Source organism: Neovison vison, chromosome 12, assembly GCF_020171115.1.
Source record: "Neovison vison isolate M4711 chromosome 12, ASM_NN_V1, whole genome shotgun sequence".
NCBI classification, from domain to species: domain Eukaryota; kingdom Metazoa; phylum Chordata; class Mammalia; order Carnivora; family Mustelidae; genus Neogale; species Neogale vison.
The window spans coordinates 75,724,642-75,738,405 of NC_058102.1; the positions used below are offsets into that span (position 1 = coordinate 75,724,642).

Here is a 13,764-nt window from a genome sequence, read left to right on the forward strand (position 1 = left end):
TTCAGAATATTCTATCCCAAAGCAACACAATGCACTTTCTTTTCTAGAGCACATGGAACATTCTCCAGAATAGATCACATTCTGGGTCACAAATCAGGTCTTGGCCAATACCAAAAGATTGGGATCATTCCTTGCATATTTTTAGACCACAATGCTTTGAAACCAGAACTCAACCACAAGAGGAAAGATGGAAAGAACTCAAATACATGGAGCCTAAAGACCATTTTACTTAAGAATGAATGGGTCAACCAGGAAATTAAAGAAGAATTTAAAAAATTCATGGAAACAAATGAAAATGAAAACACAACTGTTCAAAATCTTTGGGATGCAGCAAAGTTGGTCCTGAGAGGAAAGTATATAACAATACAAGCCTTTCCTAAGAAACAAGCAAGGTCTCAAATACACAACCTAACCCTACACCCAAAGGAGCTGGAGAAAGAATAGCAAAGAAAGCCTAAACCCAGCATGAGAAGAGAAATCATGAAGTTCAGAACATAAATCAATGAAATAGAAACCAAAAGAATGATAGAACAGATCAAAGAAACTAGGAGCTGGTTCTTTGAAAGAATTAATGAGATTGATTAAACCCCTGGCCAGACTTATCAAAAAGAAAAGAGAAAGGACCCAAATAAATAAAATCATGAATGAAAGAGGAGAGATCACAACCAACACCAAAGAAATGTAAACAATTATAAGAACATCTAATGAGCAACTATATGCCATCAAATTTGACAATTTGGAAGAAACTGATGCATTCCTGGAGATGTTTAAACTACCAAAACTGAACCAGGAAGAAATAGAAAACCTGAACAGACTCATAAATAGTAAGGAAATTATAGCAGGAATAAAAAAATTTCCCAACCAACAGGAGCCCAAGGCCAGGTGGCTTTCCAGGGGAATTCTACCAAATATTTAAAAAAGAATTAATCCTATTTTCCCTAAACTGTTCCAAAAAATAGAAATGGAAGGAAAACTTCCAAACTCATTTTATGAGGTCAGCACTACCTTGATCCCCAAACCAGACCAAACCCCATCAAAAACGAGAATTACAGACCAATATCCCTGATGAACATGGATGCGAAAAATTCTCACCAAAATGCTAGCCAATAGGATCCAACAGTACACAAAAGGATTATGCACAACAAAGTGAGATTTATTCCTGGGCTGGAAGCCTGGTTCAACATCCAGAAATCAGCCAATGTGATATAATACATTAATAAAAGAAAGAACAAGGATCATATGATACTCTCAGTAGATGTTGAAAAAGCATTTGACAAAGTACAGCATCCTTTCTTGATCAAAACTCTTCACAATGTAGTGGTAAAAGGCATATGCCTCAATATCATAAAAGCCATCAATGAAAAATCCACAGCAAATATCATTCTCAATGGGAATAACTGAGATCTTTTTTCCTAAGGTCAGGAACACGGCAGGATGTCCACTATCACCACTACTGTGCAACATAGTATTGGAAGTCCTATCCTCAGCAATCAGACAAAAAAAGAATAAAAGGAGGCATCCGAATCAGCAAAGAAGAAGTCCAACTCTCACTCTTTGCAGATGATATGATACTTTACGTAGAAAACCCAAAAGACTCCACTCTAAAACTGCTAGAACTCATAAAAGAATTCAGTAAAGTGTCAGTATATAAAATCAATACACAGAAATCAGTTACATTTATATACACCAACAACAAGACAGAAGAAAAAGAATTAAAGAGCTGATCCCGTTTACAATTGTGCCCCAAACCCTAAGATACCTAGGAATAAATCTAACTAAAGAGGCAAAGAATCTGGACTCAGAAAACTATAGAGTACTCACGAAAGAAATTGAGGAAGACACAGAGAAATGGAAAGACGTTCCATGCTCATGGATTGGAAGAACAAATATTGTGAGAATGTCTACACTACCTAGAGCAATCTACCCATTTATTGCAATCTCCATTATAATATCAACAACTTTTTTCAAAGAAATGGAACAAATAATCCTAAAATTTATATGGAACCAGAAAAGACCCCAAATAGCAGAGGAATGTTTAAAAAGAAAACTAAAGTTGGTATCATAATTCCAGACTTCAAGCTCTATTATAAAGCTGTAATCATGGTAACTGGCACAAAAACAGACACATAGAGCAATAGGACAGAATAAAGATCCCAGAAATGGACCCTCAGCTCTATGGTCAACTAATCTTTGATGAAGCAGGAAAGAATGTCCAATGGAAAAAAGACAATCTCGGGACGCCTGGGTGGCGCCGTTGGTTAAACGACTGCCTCCGGCTCAGGGCGTGATCCTGGAGTCCCGGGATCGAGTCCCACATCAGGCTCCCAGCTCCATGGGGAGTCTGCTTCTCCCTCTGACCTTCTCCTCGCTCATGCTCTCTCTCACTGTCTCTCTCTCTCAAATAAATAAAATAAAATCTTAAAAAAAAAAAATAAAAGTTTAAAAAAAAAAAAAAAGAAAAAAGACAATCTCTTCAACAAATGGTGTTGGGAAAATTGGACAGCCACATGCAGAAGAATGAAACTGGACCATTTCCTTACACCATACACAAAAACAGACACAAAAATGGATGAAGGACCTCAATATGGAGACAGGAATCCATGCAAACTTGAGAAGAACACAGGGAGCAACCTCTTCAACCTTAGTTGCAGCAAATTCTTCCTAGGAACATTGCCAAAGGCAAGGGAAGCAAGGGCAAATTGGGACTTCATTAAGATTAAAGCTTTTACACAGCAAAGGAAAGAGTCAACAAAATTAAAAGACAACTGAGAGAATGGTAGAAGATACTTGCAAATGACATATCAGATAAAGGGTTATAATCCAAAATCTGTAAAAAACTTATCAAACTCAACACCCAAAGAACGAATGATCCAATCAAAGAATGGGCAGAAGACATGAACAGACATTTTGGCAAAGAAGACATCCAAATGGCCAACAGACACATGAAAAAGTGTTTGACATCACTCAGCATCAGGAAATACAAATCAAAACCACAGTGAGATACCACCTCACACCAGTCAGAATGGCTGAAATTAACCACTCAGGAAACGACAGGTGTTGGTGACGATGCAGAGAAAGGGGAACCCTCCTACACTGTTGGTGTGACTACAAGCTGGTGCAGCCACTCTGGAAAACAGTTTTCCTCAAAAAGTTGAAAATAGAGTTACCCTATGTCCCAGCAATTGCCCTACTGGGTATTTACCCTAAAGATACAAATGTAATGATCCAAAAGGGCATGTGGACCCAAATGTTTATATAGCCAAACTATGGAAAGAGCCTAGATGTCCATCAATAGATTAATGGATAATGAAGAAGTGAGATATATAGATATATCTATATAGATATATAAAATATATATATTTTATATATATATAAAACACAGCCTTCAAAAACCCCCAAATCTTGCCATTTGCAACAATGTGGATGAAACTTGAGGGTATCATGCTGAGCTGAATAAGTCAATCAGAGAAAGGCAATTATTATATGATATCACTAATATGAGGAATTTGAGGAACAAGACAGAGGATCATGGGGGAAGGGAGGGAAAAATGAAAGAAGAGGTAAACCAGAGAGGGAGACAAAGCGTAAGAGACTCTTAATCTCAGGAACAAACTGAGAGTTGCTGGAGGGGAGGGGGTGGGAGGGATGGAGTGGCTGGGGGATGGACAATGGGGAGGGTATGTGCTATGGTGAGTGCTGTGAATTTTGTATGACTGATGATTCACAGACCTGTACCCCTGAAACAAATAATTGACTATATGTTAATTAAAAAAAGAACTAAATGAGCAAATCTTGGGAACAATTTGCTTTTGTTCTTTCCATGGTAAGAGCTTAGTGGTCATCTTTCTCTTAGATTTTGACCTTCAGAGTATCTCCAAGGCCCATGCAGTAAGAGTAACAGCAGATGATGGGATAGGGGGTGGTTTGATAAAGTATTAAATAAGCAACAACCCTACCTTATGACATTTGAAAATGGTTCCTCTAAAAAAACTTCTGAAAGTCTGTTAGGAACCAGAAGTAGTATGCCATCAAGAATTAATCTTAGCAGAATCATTATGTTTGGAGACATCCCTGTATAATGCTATTATATTGTTCTTATTACAAATAAGTATTTCCAAACATTTAAAATAGTGGTTGAGTGTCACAGTAACATAAAGAAAAGTGATTTCATTATGGAGCATTTCCTCTACTATCTATAGGGCAAATATTTCTATTTGGTGGCTCCTTAATCTGGTTGGTGAAGCTTGAAATCTGAACTGTGAATGTTGTCAGGATCATCATCGATGAAATAATGATAAACAGGAACGCCTGGGTGGCTCAGTTGGTTAAGCAGCTGCCTTCGGCTCAGGTCATGATCCCAGCGTTCTGGGATCGAGTCCCACATCGGGCTCCTTGCTTGGCAGGGAGGCTGCTTCTCCCTCTGCCTTTGCCTGCCATTCTGTCTGCCTGTGCTTGCTCTCTCTCCCTCTCTCTCTCTCTAATAAATAAATAAAATCTTAAAAAAAATAATGATAAACATAGCCCAGGCTTGTATTGTGGGTTCTCTCATTTCCCCTTTCACATCTTCAAAGAAACCCTTTCAGCATTTGTATGTTCATGATATACCAAGACTTTCCTCATCAAAATCATATCATAAAATCTGATGAAGCCTTTCAGAAAAAAAATCTTGGTACAATTATGTCAGTACATTTATAAAATAAAATGTGTTTATTCTCAAAATTTCCTTGTCTTTCATCTCAGTATCTTCCTATCTTTTGTGGAATGAATGAAAGTCATTCCTATTGTTCAATGACTTCTAGGATCTTCAGAGCAAATGGAAGTATGGTGGAATGGTGGGGTGAGGAGCATGGCAATGGTCAGGAGGAGGGGGAGTCAGCTAGAATTTATTCTAAGGGGAAAAAAAACCCCAACAATGTTGGATCCCTTTAATTTTATGCTTTGAAGTCTTGTGAGCCATATAATAACACACAGGTTCAGGAAGCCACTCTTTGTGTGAGGGGTAGACTGCTTATGCAGTAGATGATTGATAAGGCAAGAAAGTTGTCTTGGAAATTCTATAATCCAGTGTAGAACAAAGTACATGATAAATGTAAACTTGAGAGTCTCATAAGGGCACTCATAGCTTATTTGAGAAATAATCTCTATAATGTAGAGCTTTTCTTTTTCAGTCAAGATATATTTATTTTTTTAAAAAGAAGATTTATAAAATATCCTGAGGTTAGCCAGTAAGTATGCTGGAGCCTGGGAATCCCAATTATCCCAAGCTGTATACCCACACATGTAGCCCATAGCCCATCTGCACGGCATGCACCTGTAAGCTATCTGTGACTCACTGATGGGAAAGCTCTGCACAGTATTAACTTTTTACAAGTAAATTTCCATCCTTTCGATCTTTATTAAGTGATACCACTTGCACTCAAAGGAAATCAATTTGATCGTCAGCTCTGTTTCTTTATTAGGAAGTGTATCTGATTTGTGCTAATGATAGAAATTCGTCTTCAAGTGAGTTTTTATTAAGTGCCTTGCCATTTTGTGTCAATTACAGATCCGAGTAACACAAAGACGGAAAATAGTTAAAACACACATAAGCTAAAAGGAAAAAGCATGTTCTGCAGTAAAATCTTTGGTAGTTACAGGTTCTCTAAGAAACCACCACAGCCATCTCATCTTGTGAGAGAAGTCTCTTTATGTCCTAAGCAGATGATAAGCTACCCTAATAATAACAAAAAAGTACATGAGCTCACCTACTTATCATCACTCATTCTGAACAAAACAGCTATCCTCCAACCCTACTTCCAGCTGCCCTCTCCCCTACACATACCGCCATTCAAAGTTGCATCCACCTCTTCTTTTCTCCTCATATTACACGTAGAGAAAATTTTGAAAGTAGTGATTGAGCCATCTGATGTCCTTTAATTGTAGCAGTTACATAACCTAGTTACAGATTACAGTAAACTTGGAAGCTTTTAGAATTTACCTTTATCCAGGTGCCATAAAATCATAGTCTTATGTGTCAGGGAGATGTCAAGATGCCCCAAAGTAAAATAGTATATAAATAATGAGGCAATGGATATGCTAAAATGCAATGCATATTTGATTGACTGAAGGTACTGATTACTGTTAGCTGAAGTTTTAAAAAACATGGTTAAGAAGAGTTGGGCCTTGGGCTAGAAGATGTATTTTAGGTGGAGGCCATAGGAGACAGCCTGATGGAAGGAAAGAGTAGGAACCATGCCTGAGACTCCAGATGAACCTAGCTTGGTTGGGAAAAGTAAGGAGACAAATCTGGATGATTTTAATATTCATTCGGGAAGCAATGGAGTTGATATAACTGGGTGAGACCAGTGTTGGAGATGCTTGAATAGAAGTCCGAGGGTTCATCCTGGAATTAAAATGATTCTCATCAGAAAGGAAAGGAATGGGATTAGAGATCACAATATCCAGAGCCTTTGGTAATAGTCTGCTTTCTGTAGCAAGGCTGATGACTTAGAGCTATCACTCTTCTCTCAATCTATGCCTTTTTTTTTTTTTTAAGATTTTACTTATTTATTTTGACAGAGAGAGATCACAAGTAGGCAGAGAGAAAGGCAGTGGTGGTGGTGGTGGGGAGCAGGCTCCTGCTGAGCAAAGAGCCTGATGCTGGGCTTGATCCCAGGACCCTGAGATCATAACCTGAGCTGAAGGCAGAGGCTTAACCCATTGAGCCACCCAGGTGCCCCAATATATACCTTTCTTTTCTCTCATTACCAAATGTTTGCATATCCCTCATACCCAGTGTGTATGTGCAACTATTGGTATGCATTTGCATTTATGGATAATATTTCTGGGATTTTTAATTACAAAGCCCCTAATGGCAATTCAAAAAATTCAAGTGGTTATTTTTGCAGTGGTATAGCCAGCTCTGCTGTAGTTACACAAAGTTGGATAAATCACTCAATCCCTTCAGACTTGGTTTCTTCCTTTATGCAGAAATAAGACATGACTGGGTATTTTCTAAAATGAAATATAGAACTAACATCGGAACACCTGGCAGGCTCAGTCGGTTAAGCATCTGAATCTCGATTTGGGCTCAGGTCATGATCACAAGGTTGTTGGATTGAGCCCTGCATTGGGTTCTGTGCTCAGCGCACACTCTGCTTGAGATTCTTTCTCTCCCTTTTCTTTTGCCCTCTCCCTGCTCGCATGCTCTTGAAAGAAAGGAAGGAAGGAATGGACAGAGGGAGGAAGGAAGAAACAGAGGGATGGAGGGAGGAAATCTTAGGGAGAAAAAAAAAAGGAACTGATATCACATGCATTTTTGGTGACCACTCTGCCATACAAAGGGCGTGGTTTATAACCAAAGATGATTTCTTAGTCATCTGCGCCCACTAGGTGTGGGCACATTATTACATAGATAAGAAAGTGTACATCCTTCATCTTCTCTTAATTAGTTCTAAGTAAAATAAATAATATTTGACAGGAAAGAAAATACTGACCTCATTCATTTTTATTTCTTTGGACTGAATATTGAAGATAAATTTCAAAAAAAAATCAGTTGGTTATTAACTATACTGGTGGAAATATTTAAGATCAGTAAGGGAAATCATTACACTCCATTTCACTCACACATAACACAGAGCAAGTAGTTATCCTTTTAAAGATTTTAATACATACTTAAAAATGGACAATTTGTTATTACATAATTGTATCACATTGATACTGTTAGATATGTGGGTGTATATATTTTTCTTTTCAATAAAATAGTTTCATGCTTATAAAAGTCACCCTAAGTCAACTTGGACAAAGAGAACAACATACAGTAGAAATAAACCAAGTAGTAAATAGGATATAAGTAAGGAAAAATATTATAAAGCAGTTACATTGTTGACACAAAGGAAAAGAAAATACACTTTTCTATTATTTGAAGGCAATTCACAATCATTTCCAGGAATTCTGTGAGAATTTAAGGCCATTTGTTCTAAAGAAATGCTTTAATTTAGACACAACGTCACAAAACTGTAATTTCTGTAAAAACTGTACATGCAAAAACTCTTTACAAGTCATTGTGGACAGGCAGTTCAGTATGTAGGATTAGGTTATCTCACAAATGTGTTGTGCACTAAGTCACGTGGTTTTGTATACTTAACTGGGAATTTCACAAAAATCTTCCAGCCTGTGCACCTCGCACGGCAACATGAAAAGGTGATAACAAGAAGTCCAAATCAGGAGAGCCAGTATCCCTTTGAATTAAAATATCTAGACAAGGTATAATGGAGTAAAAAGTTTAAAACTTCTGCTACATGGTTCACAGTTAAATATTGTGGGTTTTAGTCTCTCTAAATAGCATTATAATATAAAGATGCTACTTCGTACACAAAGTATTTTCTGTGCATTTTAAAGTTCACAATGTTTGACTTTTTATTATTTCTACTGAGAATTACAGAACATAAACTGACTGCAGTCTAAATTTAGAACCCAAGCTCCATGAAAAATGCATGTTCCTACAGAATACACATCTGCTAAGCTTAAACCCCCATACCAGGCAAACAGCAGAGGAATCATTACTAAGCAGATGCGGCCTCATAAGACCATTCACTTACTGAGAAATATGAAAGCATCTCTCCTTTCTCTTATTTGCAATTGTATTTGTCCAGACAGTCATTCAAAGAGATATTGCTCTTGCGATTATAGCTATTGCAATTTAGAAGACAGAGGATTCAATATTCAAAACTCTTATTCTTAAGAACAGTTATAAAAGTATTGAAATTTAAAAAGTAGTAACGTGTAAACATTGATACAGAGAGACTGCTTTCCTATACACACAGCAGTCGAGGACAATATTTGAGTTAAAAACAGTTTGTGCTTTTTCCCAACAATACATTGGAAATTAGCTGTTTCTGTCCAAAAAAAAAAAGAAAGAAAGAAAGATTCAGAGAAGACATCCATATTTTGCTTCAAGCATTTAAACAATTTTTCTGTTGCTCATGCAACAACCATATTTACAGTTTTGGTTTAGAAAGAGAATTAATTTTGGATCCAAGAAAGCATATTAACCAGGACTGCTGAAATCAAACCGAGAAGAGTATCTCATTCCCTGGTTCGCGACAGAGCACCAGGAGCAAAGCGTTGACTCAGCAGTTCTTCGTGATGGGTAGTTCACGGGGACGGTTGCGAGCACGGTCATATCTGAGTCTGTAACACGTGTGTAGGCGGGGTGTAGGGGGGCGGCGCGGGGGATGGCTTGATTCCGCGGGCCCGCATGTAGGAGAGGAACTGCTCCGGGATCTCAGCGAGGACGTCTTTAGCCAATCTGGCCATGCTCAGTATGTGGTTTCCGCTTCTGTCAATATAATCCCGGAACGGCACGAACTGAAACAGAGGTGAGAGAGTTATTCCAGAGACTTCAGTATGCTGTTTAACAGACACAAAAACCAACACATGGAAACATGTGCTGGAGAATCAGAGCAGCCTGGAGCACTGGTTAGATGGATAAGATACTATGCATCTTCAAGAGATTTGACTCATTAGCAACAGCAAGCTACTATAGTGACTGAAACTTTCTATTGTATATACTTTATCTAAAAAGGGATGCAATTGTTCTCTATTTTTTTTTTTTTCCTCCTCCCAATAACGTCTGTGTCCTGGTCCAGAAAGGTCCATCATGTTGTTACAGGTATTCTGTGGTTTTGAGTTCTATACCTCACCTGACTCCCAATAGGATAGAGCATTTACCTCTTCAGGGCTCGGTTTCCTGCCAGTGGAGTTAATACCTGCATAAATCAGCTTTCAGTGCAGAAAGAGTATCCAGGGCAGGGGAAAAAGTTAAGTGCATATTGTTGAAGAAGCCTAAACACATGTGAAGTGTTTTTATTTATTACGAAAATATCAAATCTCATATCCCCAATTTTTTCTTAATCTGTTGTTTGGAATGGAAAAAAAATATTCAGCCTAAGAATTGATAATACTTCATATTGAAATATCATCATTCTTATTTTTATGTCATATAAAAATAATTGCTCTGTCTTTACATAAGCAATTATGTGAGATCCATTATCAGCTAAACATTAAATATTCTGGCAATAAATTGCCTGATTCTATCTTCGCTTACAGTGGTTACTTAAGTTAATAAACATGTGCTATCTGAGGACACTAGTTCAATTTCCCTTCAGAGATCTGATGATTCTTGAAGCAACCTGGAAATGCTTAGAACCATTAATGTTGTGAACCCAGTAATTTAGGTCTTAGAGAAAAGGCACAGTGAAGACATTTGAGAATGTTGAACAATTTCTAAGTGTAAAATTAGGAGTTTGAATTAAATCATTTTTTCCTCTTCTAGAGAGACAGCACCTTCCCATCTCCTACTATACCATAACTGTGTTAAATTTATTTTGAAAAAGTTACTTTTGATTTAAGTAGATACACAAGATGTGCTTTCAGAAAAAAACTATAATGAGGAAGCAGGCTTTAAGATGGTCAGATTGTTCCAGATAAACCAATTTAAAATTTTAAGAAATCAAATAGCAAGTGTAATACCTCTCATATAGTGAACACAGTCTCTTTTAAGGAAGAGGAGAAAATTACTCTTCTTTTTAAAATACTGTAGGCAGAGGCAACCTATATGACTATAATTTTACCTGTCCTGCTAACCAGGAGGGAAACTCAACGGAGCTTTTAGAAAAAAGTGTAGTAGAAAGGTGACAAAGCTTTCTCTTACACCTGAAGGTAGCTAAGCAAGGGTAAGAAAAACTAAAAGAGCAAATATAATCTTCAACTGAGAAGAGAGCTAACGGGATGTGAACTTGTGTGAAGTCAAATTATCTAACTTTGGACAAGAGTTGACATTCTTAACAAAAAATCAGAGGTGCAAAAAAGTTAGGGTTTATTTTTTTTCACTGAAACTATAATTAGAAAAGTGAGAAAACAGGAATCGACAAGACTGAGGATTAATGAGAAAAAGACATCTGACTGCTATAGCTTACTTCATTCTTTTAAAAGGCATAGCATGTTAAAAGGAAACAAACCATAAGTGACTCTTAATCTCACGAAACAAACTGTGGGTTGCTGGGGGGAGGGGGGTTGGGAGAAGGGGGGTAGGGTTATGGACATTGGGGAGGGTATGTGCTTTTGGGTAAATTGGAAGGGGAGGTGAACCATGACAGACTATGGACTCTGAAAAACAATCTGAGGGGTTTGAAGTGGTGGGGGGGTGGGAGGTTGGGGTACCAGGTGGTGGGTATTATAGAGGGTACAGCTTGCATGGAGCACTGGGTGTGGTGAAAAAATAATGAATACTGTTTTTCTGAAAATAAATAAATTGGGGGAAAAAAAAAGGAAACATTTAGAATGCTTAGTATACAGCAGTTATCCCTTCAACTTTTTTTTTAAGAGTTCAGTTTTTCAGAACTCTGTAGCTGACACATCCATGGAGGGAAGGGAGAGCACCTCTGGCAATCAGTTGATCTCACCACCCATTCTGTGTTTACCCCAACTTTGCTCTTGTATTTTTCTTTCCCTCTTTACCTTTCCATCGACACCATGGACATTAACCTCATCTTTTTACCCCCTATTCTCCCAAACCCTAGAATTAGACTGCCCAGGTTCAAAGGCTGATTCTCCAGCTTATTAGCTGCATGATCTTAGACAAATGATTTCCCACTCATTCCGTTTACTCTTCTATAAATGAGGAGGATAATAATATTTATAATAATAATACCTGCTTTATTAGGTTGCTATATTAAGTAAGTTAATATGTAAAGTACTTAAAACAGTACTCGACTCATAATATGTATTATATATGGTAATTGTTGTAATCATCACTACTATTACTATTCAACTTATACAGGTATATATTTCAATATAACCATGAAATTATATTCTTCTTTTCTTTTATTTTTTAAATTTTTTTTTAGTTTACTTTTTGGGCATGTTCCAAAATTCATTGTTTATGCACCACACCCAGTGCTGCATGCAATACGTGCCCTCCTTAATACCCACCATCAGGCCCCTCCCAATCCCGCACCCCCTCCTCTCCAAAACCCTCAGTTTGTTTCTCAAAGTCCACAGTTTCTCATGGTTCCTCTCCCTCTCCAATTTCCCCCAACTCATTTTCCTTCTCCACTTCCCCATGTCCTCTGCGTTATTCCTTATGCTCCATAAGTAAGTGAAACCATATGATAATTGACTCTCTCTGCTTGACTTATTTCACTCAGCATAATCTCTCCAGTCCTGTCCATGTTGCTACAAAAGTTGGGTATTCATCCTTCCTGATGGAGGCGTAATACTCCATTGTATATATGTACCACATCTTCTTTATCCATTCGTCTGTTGAAGGGCATCTTGGTTCTTTCCACAGTTTAGTGACTGTAGCCATTGCTGCTATGAACATTTGGGTACAGATGGCCCTTCTTTTCACTACATCTGTATCTTTGGGGTAAATACCCAGCAGTGCAATTGCAGGTCATAGGGTGGCTCTATTTTTAATTTCTTAAGGAATCTCCACACTGTTCTCCAAAGTGGTTGCACCAACTTGCATTCCCACCAACAGTGTAAGAGGGTTCCCCTTTCTCCACATCCTCTCCAACACTTGTTTACTGTCTATGAAACTATATTCTTTTTTAAAAAAAATTTATTACTTTTTAATTTTATTTTTTATTATTTTTTTCCAATTTATTTATTTTCAGAAAAACAGTATTCATTATTTTTTCACCACACCCAGTGCTCCATGCAAGCCGTGCCCTCTATAATACCCACCACCTGGTACCCCAACTTCCCACCTGCCCTGCCACTTCAAACCCCTCAGATTGTTTTTCAGAGTCCATAGTCTCTCATGATTCACTTCCCCTTCCAATTTCCCCCAACTCCCTTCTCCTCTCTAACACCCCATGTCCTCCATGCTATTTGTTATGCTCCACAAATAAGTGAAACCATATGATAATTGACTCTCTCTGCTTGACTTATTTCACTCAGTATAATCTCTTCCAGTCCTGTCCATGTTGCTACAAAAGTTGGGTATTCATCCTTTCTGATGGAGGCATTATTAACATATAATGTATTATTAGCCCCAGGGGTACAGGTCTGTGAATCGCCAGGTTTACACACTTCACAGCACTAACCATAGCACATACCTTCCCCAATGGGGAGTTCTTCCCCAATGTCCATAACCCCACTTCCCTCTCCCTACCTGCCCCCAACCCCTGACAACCCTCTGTTTTGTGAGATTAAGAGTCTCTTATGGTTTCTCTCCCTCCCGATCCCATCTTGTGAAACTATATTCTTAATAGTTTTCTAGCTACATTCACATCAAAGATTAAATATAAGGAATATCCTTCTTCATTTAGCTCAATCAAATTTAAGAACAGTATCAGTGTTGTCTGCGAAGTAATTCCTGGCTTTTTTATTATTTTATAACACCCATTGCTTCATCTTTCCAGCAAATGCTAGGAGATATGCTATTTTTTTTTTAACTGAAGTAAATTAAAACTCATCTTTAAGAATGCTATGATGCTCTGGGATGTCAAATCTAGGATTCAGGGACGCCTGGGTGGCTCAGTTGGTTGGACGACTGCCTTCGGCTCAGGGCGTGATCCTGGAGTCCCGGGATCGAGTCCCACATCAGGCTCCCAGCTCCATGGGGAGTCTGCTTCGCTCTCTGACCTTCTCCTCGCTCATGCTCTCTCTCACTGTCTCTCTCTCTCAAATAAATAAATAAAATCTTTAAAAAAAAAAATCTAGGATTCACAACTACCCTTCTCATAATACATGCAGATCTACTCATATTTAAAACAT

The 13,764-nt window shown here is 38.0% G+C and overlaps 1 protein-coding gene across 2 annotated transcripts in view; it reads right to left on the minus strand.

Annotated features, from left to right (window-relative positions):
• Window positions 1-7,625: 7,625 nt before the first annotated feature.
• The window catches only part of CPNE8 (copine 8), a 219,592-nt gene continuing 213,453 nt past the window's right edge, over window positions 7,626-13,764 (minus strand). For both annotated transcript variants that reach the window (XM_044227148.1, XM_044227149.1), the window contains one exon: window positions 7,626-9,348. In XM_044227148.1, the coding sequence (XP_044083083.1) occupies window positions 9,160-9,348 (189 nt within the window). In that variant the 3' untranslated portion in view covers window positions 7,626-9,159. The remainder of the gene's footprint in view (window positions 9,349-13,764) is intronic.